The 14,220-nt window shown below is 50.2% G+C and overlaps 1 protein-coding gene across 5 annotated transcripts in view; it reads right to left on the reverse strand.

Moving 5' to 3' along the window:
- Positions 1 to 242: 242 nt before the first annotated feature.
- The window catches only part of Abr (ABR activator of RhoGEF and GTPase), a 242,673-nt gene continuing 228,695 nt past the window's right edge, over positions 243 to 14,220 (reverse strand). For all 5 annotated transcript variants that reach the window (XM_045158035.1, XM_045158033.1, XM_045158032.1 and 2 more), the window contains 7 exons: positions 12,224 to 12,283; positions 11,860 to 11,969; positions 9,833 to 9,972; positions 8,551 to 8,685; positions 7,716 to 7,821; positions 3,551 to 3,698; positions 243 to 2,824 (listed from right to left, as the gene is read on the reverse strand). In XM_045158035.1, coding sequence (XP_045013970.1) covers positions 2,735 to 2,824; positions 3,551 to 3,698; positions 7,716 to 7,821; positions 8,551 to 8,685; positions 9,833 to 9,972; positions 11,860 to 11,969; positions 12,224 to 12,283 — 789 coding nt within the window. In that variant the 3' untranslated portion in view covers positions 243 to 2,734. The remainder of the gene's footprint in view (positions 2,825 to 3,550; positions 3,699 to 7,715; positions 7,822 to 8,550; positions 8,686 to 9,832; positions 9,973 to 11,859; positions 11,970 to 12,223; positions 12,284 to 14,220) is intronic.

Here is a 14,220-nt window from a genome sequence, read left to right on the forward strand (position 1 = left end):
TGGTGGATAGACCTGTAGTGAGAAGTCTGTGCTTGAGGAAGGACGTACAGGTTGGCAGTTGATCCACAGGCTTTTGTAAAGAGCAAGAGGGCTTGTTCTGCATGACCTCAGAGCCAGATAAGGACAGCTAGCTAGGTAAACAGGTTCCTACAAGCTCGCATCTGGAGGCGGCTGGAAAGGCTTAAATATTTAGATTGGTCTTCCCGGGACTCCTGTGAACACAAACATCTAGACCACAGGGATGAGTTTTGTGCAAATGTTGGGGCTTTGCATTTTTTATTAACATGTTCCTCTCACGTGGTTTACATCAATTTATAATAATCTACATAAGTTTAAACAGAACAGACAGAAAAATATATCCTTGCCAACTTATTAAAGTCAAATATTAATGAAGGGTCCCATCCTTACTTACCAGCAAAAATTGGCAGCCCTCAACTACTACCCAGTGAGGACAGGCATGCTGGGGATTCCTGGAGCCTATCTCCTGGTAACCTTTTGGTCCAGGCCACCCTGCTGGGCACGGTGATGGGGATCTCGGGCTGCACAGTCCCTGTCTATCAGCAGAATGCACCGGTATTTCCTTGGTGCAGCTCAGTTCCAGGTCTGACACCTGACCCTCCCCATTTGGTGGTGGGCTTTATAAATATTAGCCATTTGCATTTTTCAGCCCCTTCAGCTTTCCTCCTGTTCCTGCTATGTTGCCTAAGCAAGCTGGGGCTGCAGTAGCTACTTAATGCTGAGGAGCCAACATTCCTTGTCCTCGGACAGGAGGCACTGTTTTGGGCTGCAAGTAGCTCTAAGTTGGGCTTTGATAACATTAGTCAATCCTTCGGAAGAACCTTCCGTACCACATACCAGCATCTGTGTGCCAAGCAGGGGCTTCAGTCGTGGTCAGATGCTGGGATGTCTATACTCACGAGGCACTCTCCACCTCACGTTTCAGGGAGCAGAGCTCCTTGCTAAGCTGCTAGCAGGCAGCTGGGTAGGCGGCGTTTCCTTCCTCCTGCATGCATAGATTGGACCATTCTGTCAAAGGCAACAGGTAGAAACAGGACCAGAAAGGGTCCTGCCTCTCACTGAGCAAATGTAACAGCTTGGGGACCAGCAAACCCTTCTTTAGACTTAGCCCTGAGCACACAATGAGAGCTGGTCTCCCTATTCCCAAGGGCTTAGAATCAACCCTGTCACATTTGAAGAGCCAGGGAGCTACAGCTCAAGCCCCTATAGCCAGAAGCATCTGTCCTCCACACGAATTGCCAAAGGCAGACAGCTGCCCCTCAAACTGGTAATGGTGCTTTGGGAACACATCATTCTTCCAGTATTGACCAATATGATTCCTGTTGATCCCCTAAACTAGAGCCCCAGCAGAACCCCACCCCAAGAGAGGCAGTTGCTTATGATTCCTCATTCTCTCCCAACTTCTGGAGTTCTCCAGAGTTTACTCATAGGATGAATCTAGAAGATGGGGTGGTATTAGGGCAGCACCGGTCTGGCTGGAAACTGGTGAATGGAGCCTGCTATTCCCAGGCTGTGGAGCACACGCGACAGTGGGGCTGCCCCGTGGCAGTGCTTGGCTGTGGAGAATGTAAAATCTAAGGCAAAAGTACCACGAGGTATGTGAGGTGCCAGGCAGCCTCCAGGACGAGGCCTGCTTGTGTCTGGGCACCTGATTCAGCCACGTTAAGTTGCCCCCCAGGAAGGAAGAAGTTGCCCACTCAAAAGCCTCTGCATGCCCTCACTGCCACTAGTGACCTCCCCCCACTCCCACGACTCACTCCAATGCTGCCTGCCACTGCTGCCCACCCCGCTGCCTTGTTCCTCTGCAGCCAGGGATGCCCCACCGCTCCAAATGTGTTCCTGACCCTTTGGCTCTCTTGCTAACAGGTCACTTTGGGGTCTTTACACTCAAAGGAAATGGAACAGCAGGGAAAAGGAACTGAAAATCCAGCAGTAGAAGAAACAGTCAGATGCCTCACTGGTAGGCAGTAGACAGAACAGACAAACCCCAGAAATGGCAATTCTCAAATTGGAAAATTCCAGAAATTAGCTCTCCTGCTCTGTGCCAAGCTGAAGATTAGTGTGTGTGTCTCTCCTTGTCCAACAATTTGCACAGGCAGCAAGGAAAAGCAGGTGTGCTTCCACAGGTGGAGGGCAGAGAGAGGCCCAGGGCAGCATGTGGCAGCATTGAGTAGGTCATCACTGCCCAGGCCCTCTGCAGAACTTTCCAGTGATGGAGCAAAACCCAAGGCTGCACATGCATGCAGCAGGCTGGGAAGGCAGAGGGCAGAGGACATTGAGGGAGGCTGCCAGGAGGCTGCAAGCTGGGAGCAGGGCCAAGAGAGAAGCTGGCAGCAGCTACACAGTGTAAAAGCCCTTGGGCGGAAAGAAAGTGTCCGGGGAAATAAGAACAAAGCAGGCTGGCTGTGCCCACACCAGGTCGGTCACTACCTCTTCTGCATGACAAATATACATAAAACAATTCCCGAACGGCACGGAGCGTTAGACACGATAGAGGTACGAGGGTAGGAGCCAGGGTATGCGGTGAGGCTGGGGGCTGCTCAGCTGGCTTTGTACAAGGTGGCACAAAAGATGCACACGTTCCAGTTCGTGGAAGTCAGCTTCCCTTGGAGTCTAGAGTGTTGGGCTGGGGAGTTTCTGTTGCAGTCTTTCAAGTCTATGTTGGGCCCCGGCTGGAGGGCTGGCTCTGGCCACCCCAGCAGCTGCCCACCTTGGGCTACACATCGGTGGAGAAATACAGTGTGTTCCGCTTCAGTTCTGCGAAGGAGATGGGGGGATGCTGCAGGTAGTAGAGGAGGACCTGGACCTGTGGAGAGACGAGCAGACACTCTGGGGTCCTTGCCTGGCCCTCCACATCCCATCCGATTCCTGGTCTGGGGTCAAGTCTCCGTCATCCCCTGCCAATCCCTAGGCTCATTCTAAGCCCCCTCCCCTTCCTTGGAAGCCTTGATGTCTTTGCCCATTTGTAGCACTAGAGGGTGCTGGAGGGCAGAGGGTGGGGGAATTGGGGCCACTTCCCCACCTAAGTCAAAAGCTTCTATGGCTCAGTAGTTAAAAAGGTGCTTGCTTGCAAAGTCTACCAACCTGGGTTCAATTCTCAAGCCACCCACTTATGTGAGATGCAAAAGTAGCACCAATGTCTGGTGGCCCAGGATAAGACGCTCTGGCATGTACACACGATAAACAATAAGCTTCTAGTCTTAGCCTGACATTGGCTTTGGTTTGACAGCCTGCCCCAAGTGTTTCAGGTATCCCAAAAAAGCCTCCTGCCCCTCAAAGCTACTCTAGGCTTTCAGCAAGAGCACAAAACCCCCAGATTTTCTATACCCTTGAGACTGAAGTACTCCCAGGAAAGCAACTTGTACACACACACATTCTAGTCCTTGTCTAGATGCACTCATTTTTGCTTTGGCCTGGGAAAAAGAAGCAATTTCATAGCCTTGTGCCTGGGCACCCCTACACCACCCACACAGCCGCCCAGGAAGGGAGGTGGGGCCTCTGAGCTGAGCTGTATGCCTGTACTTGGTGATACCTGTGCCATGACATCATGGGACCAGATGTCTGCAGCCGATGTGAGATGTGCTTTGCTTTCCACTTCTGAGGGTCTCAGTAACGTGGGGCCAAACACGGTTGCCAGGTTGTGAAGTGACATCTTGTTGATGGGCTCCTTCTCAGCAACCCTGAGAGAGAAGGCATGGAAAACAGAAGTCATTCCTCAGGTGTCCTGAGAGCCCCCAGGATTGTCTCAAGGATTGGGGCGGGGGCAGTCACCTAGCCTCCCTCTCCTATGGGTAGAGACCTGGTGGGAAGATGTGATGGTTAATATTGTCAATTGAACAGGATCTAGAATTACACAGGAGACAGACATATGGGAATTTATTTTTTAAAGGTAGGGTCTCACTGTAGCCCAGGCTGACCTGGAATTCACTATGGAGTCTCAGGGTGGCCTCAAACTCAGTGATCCTCCTACCTCTGCCTCCTGAGTACTGGGATTAAAAGCATGCGTCACCACGCCCGGCTCATATGGGATTTTGAGACTGGGTGAACTAGCGCAGCAAGACCTACTGTACATGTGAGCGCCACCATTTTGTGGGCTGGGACTCTGGACTGCATGAGCTGTCTGCACAGCAACATTCATCTCTCTGCTTCCCAACTACAGATGCAAATGTGACAAGCTGCCCCTCATGCCCCTGCTGCATGCCTTCTCTGCCACATGATGGAGTGTGCCCTTGAACTATGAGCCACAATAAATCCTTGGTTAAGATGCTTGTCAGGTATTTTGTCACAGCGGTGAGAAGAACACTAGTCCAAGGGACCCAGGCAGTTTTTTGTCCAGTATACTGCCATGACATATGCATAGCTTCCAGGCTACTTACTGAGTGAATAGTGAAGGTGCCAGGGCCAAAGGACCCTCGATGAGCAGTGCCATCATTCCTGGCTTCAAGACGTTGATACTACTGTTCTAAGAACTCTTCCTGCAATAATGTACACTTGTCACAGTCCTTTGAGGTAGGGACTGTTATTGTCATCCCCAGTGCAGAGAGAAAGTCAAAGAGCAGAAAGGTTAAGTGACTTCCCTAGTCACAAAGGCATTAGATGGTAGTGCTAGGATTTGAAGCCCAGGCAGCTTGCCCAAAAGCCTATGTTGTTAACCCCTGTGGTGGTTTGGTTCAGGTGTCTCCCTAACTTGTGTGTTCTGAATGTTAGGTCCCCAGCTTGTGGAAATTTGGGAACTGGATCCTCCTGAAGGCGGTGTAATGTTGGGGGTGGGCTTATGGGTGTTAAGCCAGCTTCCCCTTGCCAGTGTTTGGCACACTGTCCTGCTGCTATTGTACTCCTGATGTCAGCCAGGAGGTGATGTCCATCCTGTCTATGCATGCCACCATCCCCCCCTTGCCATCATGGAGCTTCCCCTTGAGTCTGTAAGGCAAAATAAACCCTTTTCTCCTACAAGCGGCTCTTGGGTGCTTTCTGCCAGCAACATGAGGCTAACTGCAACAACCAGCCAGCTTTTCTCTCTCTCTCTCTCTCTCTCTCTCTCTCTTTTCCCTCCCTCTCTCTCTTTTTTCTTTTTGGTTTTGCGAGGTAGGGTCTCACTCTAGCCCAGGCTGACCTGGAATTCTCTATGTAGTCTCAGGGTGGCCTCAAACTCACGGTGATCCTCCTACCACTGTCTTCTGAGTGCGCCACCAGGTTCATCCAGCCCAACAACTGCTAACTGGCCCTCTAGTCGGGCTGGCTCTACTGTGGCAGGAGCTGCCCTGACTTCAGACACTCCTGGTTCTGTCCTCCAGACCTCCACAAGGGCCTGCTCACAGAGCTCTTTGGGTTCTCCTTGTTGCTCCTGCATAATAGGCTAGATGCTTTGTCCAAACATCCCCTGAGTAACAGCAGGAGCTGCCATCTGTGCCTGGTGTCCAGGAAGGACCAATGTCACTAAATACATAAAAAAAACTTGAAGCCCTCCCCCCCAACCCACCATGCTGGGACACACCCACCCTGGACAGGGCCTCTCACCCCATTCTACCACACCATGGTCCTGTCCTCCAGCAAGAATCAGATACGCCTGCTGACTGCTTGGAAATGGGCAAGCACTGCAGTGCCAGCAGGCAGCTGTGCAGCCAGCCAGTCCCTCAGAAAATACACACAATTCACTCTCTCCCCACCTCCCCCACCCCCAGCCAGGGATCCAGATGTGGGAACATACTGTGCCCAGTTCCCAGGGTGGGAAACCTAATGAATTTTCCCTTCCCACTCCTCTGCGTGTCCTCCCACAATGCACGCCAAAGTCTCTGGGAACTGGTTAGGGCTTTGGTCCTGGCCAAACCAGAGGGAAATTGTCTCATAATGGGAAAAACAAGACACCAGCCTCAGCTGCATCCAGGTCTTCACTGGCTCACAAGCCTGGTTTGGCTGAATTGTGGTAGGCGCCTGGGTAAGGGGGTGAACTCAGGGGCACTGGTGCACAAAGCAGCCCCTTTAGGGGGCAAGTGAACTTAAGTGATCTTCCCTCCCTCCGGAACATGAGTGATGTGGATACTCAGAACTGAGTTCAGTTTTGAACACCAGAGTGGCCACCAGCTTGCACAGCTCTGATTTGTCCTGACCATGAGGCATGTGAGAAAGCAAGAAACGGGTCTTTAGTTTAACGTTTGGAAGATGTGCGTTCTAAGTTCACTTCTGCTGCTAAGCCAAGAAAGTCCCTGCTAAGCTCAGGGACTCAGTTTCCCTCCCTATTAAGTAAGGTGTGAGCCAATACCAGTGGGTTTGAAACTCTTACTGACTTACAGTAACAAATACATTTGATACACATCAACAGGTAACTGAACAGAAGTAGTATTTATGCTTACTGCTTGCTCATTCTTCTTTGTTTTTTTTTTGAGACAGGGTTCTGTATAGCTCAGGCTGGCCTCAAACTCACTATGTAGCCGAGGATGACCCTGAACTTCTGATCCTCCTGTCTCTACCTTCTGAGTGTGTGTGTCACCATACCTGGTTTTATGTGGTGACAGGATTGAACCCAGGATCTTGTCCATGTTAGGCAAACACACTTATAACTGAACTATATTCCCAGTCCTGGCTTATTCTATTTCACTTAAAAATAAAAATAAAAAAAAGCTCACTGGCTAAATGAATCTTTGGCAGGATGGAGATCCTGGTTGCAGAATTCATCTTTAGCCTTTGCTCTAGCCTCAACATTCTGAGCACTGCAGGACCAACACTACCTCCCCCCCACCCCCCGCCCGAGGTAGGGTCTGTAGCCCAGGCTGATCTGGAATTCACTATGGAATCTCAGGGTGGCCTCCAGCTCACAGAAATCCACCTACCTCTGCCTCCTGAGTGCTGGGATTAAAGTGTGTGCCACCACACCTGGCTTTTTTTTTTTTAAACTTTATTTGAGAGAGAGAAAAAGAGAAAGACAGATAGAGTATGAGAGAGTTGGGCACTTTAGGGCCTTGAGCCACTGCAAATGAACTCCAAACACATGTACCACCTTGTGCAGCTGGCTTACATGGGTCCTTGGGAATAGAACCTGGGTCATTTGGCTTTGCAGGCAGATGCCTTAACCACTCAGTCATCTCTCTAGTTCTTATTTTATATTTTATTTTTATTTATTTGTGAGGGAGGTAAGGGGCAGATAGAGAATGGGTGTGCCAGGGCCTCCAGCTTGTGCATCTGGTTTACATGGGTCCTAGGGAATTGAATCTGGGTGCTTTGGCTTTGCAGGCAAGTGCCTTAACTGCTAAGGCATCTTTCTAGATTTTTTTGTTTTGTTTTGTTTTTTGAGGTAGTGTTTCACTGTAGCCCATTCTGACCTGGAAGTTCCTATGTAGTCTCAGGTTGGCCTTGAACTCACAGCAATCCTCCTACCTCTGCCTTCCAAGTGTTGGGATTAAAGGTGTGTGCCACCACACCATTTTATTTATTTTTTTTGAGATAGGGTCTTCCTATGTTGTGTAAGCTGGTCTTGAGTTTGTCAGCCTCCTAAGTGGCTGACCCTATATACATGTGCCACTGTGCCCAGCCATGACCATGCTATTAGGACCCACACTTTCCCAGACTGCACAGTATGAGTCCAGGAGGTTGGAAGCAAACTCTCAGCGTGCTCTGGGTAGCCCAGCAGAGGTTAGCACCCAGGAAGTGAGCTCCACAGTAGGACAGAGGGACTGCCCTGGGTTCCTGCTTTCCCTCCTTACCTTTTCAAGTGTTCCAGCAGGAAAAGGAAGGTGATGAGGTTGGGATCAGGCAGGGAGCGGAGCAGGTGCATCATGCAGTTCTCCTTGGCAGCAGGGTCTGACAGGGCTGTGGGAAGAGAAGGGGCTAGGTCGGGCTTTGCTGGAGGGCAGCGGGAAGCCCTGGCCAGTGCTTTCCACAGGGATACAGGCCACAGTGGAGGGCCATCAGCAGCAGGTTCCCTTGGGAGTCCCAGCATGACTGGTAACTAGGCAAGAAGGTAGGCTGAGAGAGCAGGTTCTTTCCTCTCCTCTTACTCTAGCCTTGACCCTAGTGCTACCCCTCATACCACTCTGCTTGTTTAAGCTAATTGTGCCACACGATGCCAGGGCTGGGAACATTTCTGTCAACCGCTTCTCGTGCTAGTGGTCAGAAGATAGCAGGGACATGGCCCAGGTGGGTGGATGCAGGGCCTCTGCTGGCCAATACCCTCGGTGGAGGGGAGGAAAGAGAAAACCATCCTGTGACGTCAGTGTCCTCTGGACCAAAACTGCCTCCTCCTTGCTCAGGCAGCTGCCTTTAACCACCCACCTCAGGGCAGTCTTCCTGAAATGCCTGGGTGTCCAGGCAAGCAGGTCAGTATGTGAGGAGGAAACAAAGGTCACTTATGTGGACACGAGGGCAGAGGCTAGGGAATGAGAGCCCAGCCTGTGCACTAAGCCCCAACAAGCAGCACCTCACTCTCCAGCCCGGCACCCACCCACAACAGGCAGGTGGCCTGCTGCAGAGCCCATTGGCAAGGAGGGCACAGGAGACTTGGCTCAGCCTGACTGATTCCCAGGACCCCAGAAACCTCACCGATGCCTTCCATGAAGGCTGGGTAAAGTCTGTCTGTGAGGAGAGGTTCGGGAAGCTCCCGGAAGTAGAGCTTGAGGGTGCCAGCAATGGCGTTGATGTCCATGTCGCTCAGCATCAGTAGAATGTCCTTGTTATCTGTAGAGGAGGGGACAAGGTCAGGGGCTTGCGCCAGCTTCTAAATCATCCCTCTCCCCAGCAGCCAGCCCTCAATACTGTTTTAGCACCCCAGATCTGCCCTACAGACCCTCTACCTACTACATCTCAGCCTTTGGCCTCCCCCAGAAAGGCAAGATGTAATGGTTAATCTCTCTCCGGTTGTCAAGTTGACAGGACTCAGAATCACCATGGGAACAAATCTCTGGTCATGTCTGTAAGGAATTTTCTAAATTAGGTCAATAGAGGTGGGAAGACTACTCTCATGGGCTGGGTTCTTGGACAAAAGAAAACAGCTAGCTGAGCACTCAGCATTTCCCAGGATGTCTGCTTCCTGTTGACTAACGTGACCATGTGACTCCAGCTTCCTGCTTTGCCATGCTTTTCCCAACATGATATGGACTCTACCCCCTGGAACCCAAAGCTGAAACAAGCTGCTCTGGTCTGGTACTTTGTTCCGGTAACAAGAAAGTAACTGGAACACTGTGACTGTCAGCTGGGGGCAGAGGAAGCACAGAGATGGGCTGGGGTCTGTTTTTCAGCAGCTCATCACACAAGGCCCCAGTGCTCTGTTCATACCGTGTGGTACACATGCTGAAGTCAGGCTGTACACAGCCTCAGCTTCCCAGTGGCACAGAGGAGCCGTGTGTCTACACAGTTCCAGCCCCCACTTGGACTCATTGCTGCCTGCCCAGTTCAGGCTTCCTGGGCACTGGGTGCACTGGCCTAGCAGGATGGGGAGGAGGAAAGTGGGGGTCCAAGCCCCATCAAAAAGGGGCTTGTTCAGAGACACCTGCCCCATGACACTAAGGTCTAGGGACAGCAGGGGATGCTAAGCCAGCAACATAGATTCTATAGAGTCAGAAAGGTACAAGCTGAGTTAGCCTCTCTGAGCTCCATTCCCTGCCTTACAGCAGTGGATAGATTAAAAAAAAAAAAAATCAGAGCAGAGGGAGACTGCATAAGAAGATGCAGAAAGTGTGCTTGTCTAAGGAACTGAGAAATAGTCTCCCAAGCCACAGTGGACTACAGCTCACAGACCTAGGGTCCTCAGCCACTGGCTAATCCACACAGCTCTTCTACCAGGCTGCTCAGGTACCACCCATCCCTGCTGGAGCTCCCCACTCACTCGCATCAAAGACAGCTTTCAGTGCCTGGATGTCCGTGGCCACTCCCGATATCCGGTAGATGCCCACTTCCTCGATGCCCCTCTTTTCTACTTCTTCCACGCACTGCCGCACAATGTAGGGCACTTTGGAGCGCTCCCGCCTGTGGGTTGCCAAGGAGATGGGGAAAGCCTTCCATGTTGGATGTGCCCTCCAACCCCTATCTCAGCATACCTCAGCTTTGGGCAGCTCTAGCTTTTGGGATCAGAAGTCAGAGCAAGGAAGGACTGAGGAAGAGGGCATCTCACTCTATGAAAGCTGAGGCTCAGCAAGGGTCACAGGCAGGGGAAGCCCAAAGGCTGGGGAAGTGCACCCTTTTGGAGTCAAATGCTTATGGGCAGAGAATCACTCAGAAGCAGAGTACTTCTGTAGCAAGTGTAGACCCTGGGCTCAAGCCTTAGCGATGTAAAATAGAAAGGCATGGCTGGAAGCCAGGAGAGTGTCAGTCCCCAGACAGTCAGCGTGTCTAGTGCCAGAAGGTGCTACATGGGCGACTGGGGGAAACGACCAATATCTGTCCAAGCAACTCATGGTCCAACCTACGTAGCAGCAAATAACCTGTTGTGATGCCCACACAAGTGCAATAGTGGCACACAGCCATGGTGGTGAACCAACTGCTCTTGATTTGGCTAACTGATCCCCTCAGTGTTTCATGACCCATAGCTGGAACTGGGAAACAAGTCAGAACCATATCCAAACATAAGCCCACTCTCCACTATCAAGTTACCATCAATCATGGGGTACAAGAGGACCTACACCTATTAAATTCTCTATAAACAAAGTAAGGGTTATCTCATTTGACCTGGTGCTAACTTATTCTTCGTTGGAGAATCTGCTTCTCTTTTTCACACAGATGCAGATCCTAAGGAGAGAGCCACCCCATCGTACCTCAAAAGGGCCCTGACTGAAACTAAGGAAAATTGGCAAAACAAGCAAGGGTGCTGTTTTCTTGATGAACTGGATACCAGCACAAGGGGGAAGGAGACCAACACAGAGAAAAATCAACTCCTACCAAATCAGAGAGCCAGAGCCTCAGAGGCCCCCAACACCTTATCACTGAAGCAGACCAAAAATGAACCCAACATGGCTCAGGGAAATTTTGAAGAAGAGGGGGCAGAAAGAATGTCAGAGCCACATGTTGGGTCATGAGACATTTATCATGCCAATAACTATGGGCTAACCCCACAATGCATGACCCATATACCTCAACAAGGAGGGGCCAATGGGGAGGGGGTATGTCATGGATGAGCCTAATAATGGTACCAAACTGCCTGTACTAGCCAAATTTTTTTTTTTTTATTTTTTGCATGCATGAGTGTGTGTATGGGTATGCTAGGGTCTCTTGCAATTGGAAATGAATGCCTTATCCAACTTTATTTGGATGACTGGGGATTTAAACTGCTGTCGAGCAGTGTTTGCAAGAAAGTGCTTTTAACTGCTGAGCCATTTCCCCAGCCTAAAGCAGCAGTCTTCTTACTAATGCCAGGGATTGCTGTCCTCAATCCCCGTCCTGGGCAATTCTCTGGTCTCAGCATCTCTTAGTAGGACTGGGTTGTGGGCACGAGTGGCCACACCCTGTTTCTGTAGGTGCTGGGGAGGTGAATTCAGGCAGGTTCAGGACCCCCATACCTTCATGCTGTACAGGAAGCACAATCTCTGCAGCCCTGGCTCTTTTTATTTATTTACTTTTGGTTTTTCAAGATAGGGTCTCACTCTAGCCCAGGCTGACTTGGAATTCACTATGTAGTCTGAGGGTGGCCCTGAACTCACAGAGAGTTCCTTCTACCTCTGCCTCCCGAGTGCTGGGATTAAAGTTGTGCACCACACCAGGAGTTGTTCCCCCCACCCATTTATTTCTTAAGTGCTATGTGACCAAGAGAACACACTCTGCAGCCACTTCTGACCAGGGGGTGATTGACTATGGACTGACATAGGCAGGGGGCCAGGGGCATCTGAGCTCTGAAGCCACTAGGACCCCAGCAATACCTACTTGGTCACCACGCTGATCTTCACCCCAAAGACACCAGTCTGTTTTTTGGACGGGGTCCTCTTCAGACTCATGTCCCGGCTTGTGAATTTCATGGAGAATTCCACTTTGATCTGGTTAGGGGTGAGGTAGGCACAAGTACCTCAGGATATGAGTGTCCCAGGAGGGCCTCCCAATACAGGGTTCTCCCCATCCCCCACCCCCCAAGACTGCAAGCAAGGCTACCTTGAGCCCACAGGGCTCCATGCACACCTGCAGCTGCAAAGGGGAAGGGAATACAAAAGAGAGAGAGTGCTATGCTGGGGGAAGTGGAGGCAGCCCAGTGCCCGGAGGTGCTTCCTATCACTGATCCTGTCCCCAAACTCACCCCATTCATCTCGATCACATCCGTGTGCCAGTTCTTGGTTTCTACAGTCTGTGGATCCAACTGCAGAAAAAGAGGGAAATGCGAGCGAGTGAGTGAGGGGATGGTTTAGAGGCCAGCACTCCAACTGCTCACCAGCCAGTCAGAGACAAGAAAACAAAGTCAGCCTTTCAGGGCAGTTTCAGCCCACAGGCCCCTTGGCATTGGCTAGTGAAGGACCCCCAATGCCTTGAAGAAGCAAGCAGGACACCTCCTGTTCCCCATCACACCGCACTGGCTCTCCACTGCCACGCCGCGAGAGGGGCGAGAGCAGCTCATTCCGCAGGTGCAGCAAGCGAAGGTCTCACAAGGCGAGCAGCGTGCTCCAGCACCCCAGCACAGTCATCTCGAGAGATGCGGGCCCTTGCCAGTGCATTCTGCATGCTGACTGGGAAGGTAATGTGAGGCAGAGGCGAAGAGCCCTTCCTTCCAGAGTCAGGCTGCCCGGGTTTGAACCCTGGCCTCTGTATGCAGCATCCAGTGGCAGGACCTGTGCCAGGTGTAACCTTGCTAAGCCGCCTCTGAACACCACAGCCAATAACAGAATCTTCCCTCTGGACTGCTGTGAGGACGACACATGACCATCTCAGGTTAAGTAGTTGGTTCCCAAACAAGTAAGCCTCCAGACTCGATATGGAGCCCCAGGGAGGAGTGGGTACTGGGCCCATTCCTCTGACTCAAGGGCCTTCAAATCATTTTTGCTGGTGTACCCACAACATGATTTTGAAAAACTATGTACTCCCTGGCACATTTTAAAAAATATTTTTATTCTTTGTGTGTGTGTGTGTGTGTGTGTGTGTGTGTGTGTGTGTGTGAGAGAGAGAGAGAGAGAGAGAGAGAGAGAGAGAGAGAAAGCGTGTGTGCAGGGGGGGGGGATAAGGTGGGCCCACCTGGGCCTCTTGCCACTACAAACAAACTTTAGACACATGTGCCACTTTGTGCATCTGGCTTTACGTGGGTACTGAAGAATCTAACCTGAGCCAGCAGGCTTTGCAAGCAGGCACCTGTAACCACTATGCCATCTTCCCAACCCTCCTTAGCACATTTTAGAGTCAACATCTCAACATTTCTATGGCAAGTTTAAGTAGCTACAAAGAATGTAATTTTCCAAATAAATGTAAACATTGACACCTTAAAATAAAATAGCTACATCATTCTTTAAAAGCTGATTCCCATAGAGATTTGATAACCACCATCATCCACTTAAAAATACATACACTCAAAACTGGATGAGGTGGTGCATGCCTTTAATCTCAGTACTTGGGAGCTAGAGGTAAGGATTATGAGAGTTTCAGGCCACCCTGAGACTACATAGTAAATTCCAGGTCAGCTTGGGCTAGAAGACCCTACCTCGAAAAACAAACAAACAAACAAACAAACAAAAAACATGCAGGCTGGAAAGATGGCCCAATGGGTAAGTCACTTGCTTGTAAAGCCTGACAACCTGGGTTCAATACCCCAGTACCCACATAAAGCCAGATGCACAAAGTGGCATATACATCTGGAGTTTGTTTGCAGTGGCTAGAGGCCCTGGCACATCCATTTTCTCTCTCCTTGCAAACAAATAAATATTTTAAAATACATGTAAATTCATCTTTAATTTTTGTTTCTGAAACAGTCTAATGTATTACAGGCTGACCTTAAGCACCTGATCCTCTTCCCTCCACCACCCAAGTGCTGGGATTACAGGTAGGAGCCACTATACATATATATCTTATTGTATATATACAATATATATCACAATATCTTATATATATATACAACATACCTGATTGTATACATCTATACACTGAAATGAAAAGTTTTCTGAGATCACAAGCCTCCAAAATATATTCTGAGATTAGTATTACCTTGATTAGCAGTGCATTGCTTTAAACTCTCTAATACATTTTATTTTTTATTTTTTAAATTTTTTATTTATTTATTTGAGAGAGACAGACACAGAGAGAAAGACAGATAGA

This window comes from Jaculus jaculus, chromosome 9, assembly GCF_020740685.1.
Source record: "Jaculus jaculus isolate mJacJac1 chromosome 9, mJacJac1.mat.Y.cur, whole genome shotgun sequence".
NCBI classification, from domain to species: Eukaryota; Metazoa; Chordata; class Mammalia; order Rodentia; family Dipodidae; genus Jaculus; species Jaculus jaculus.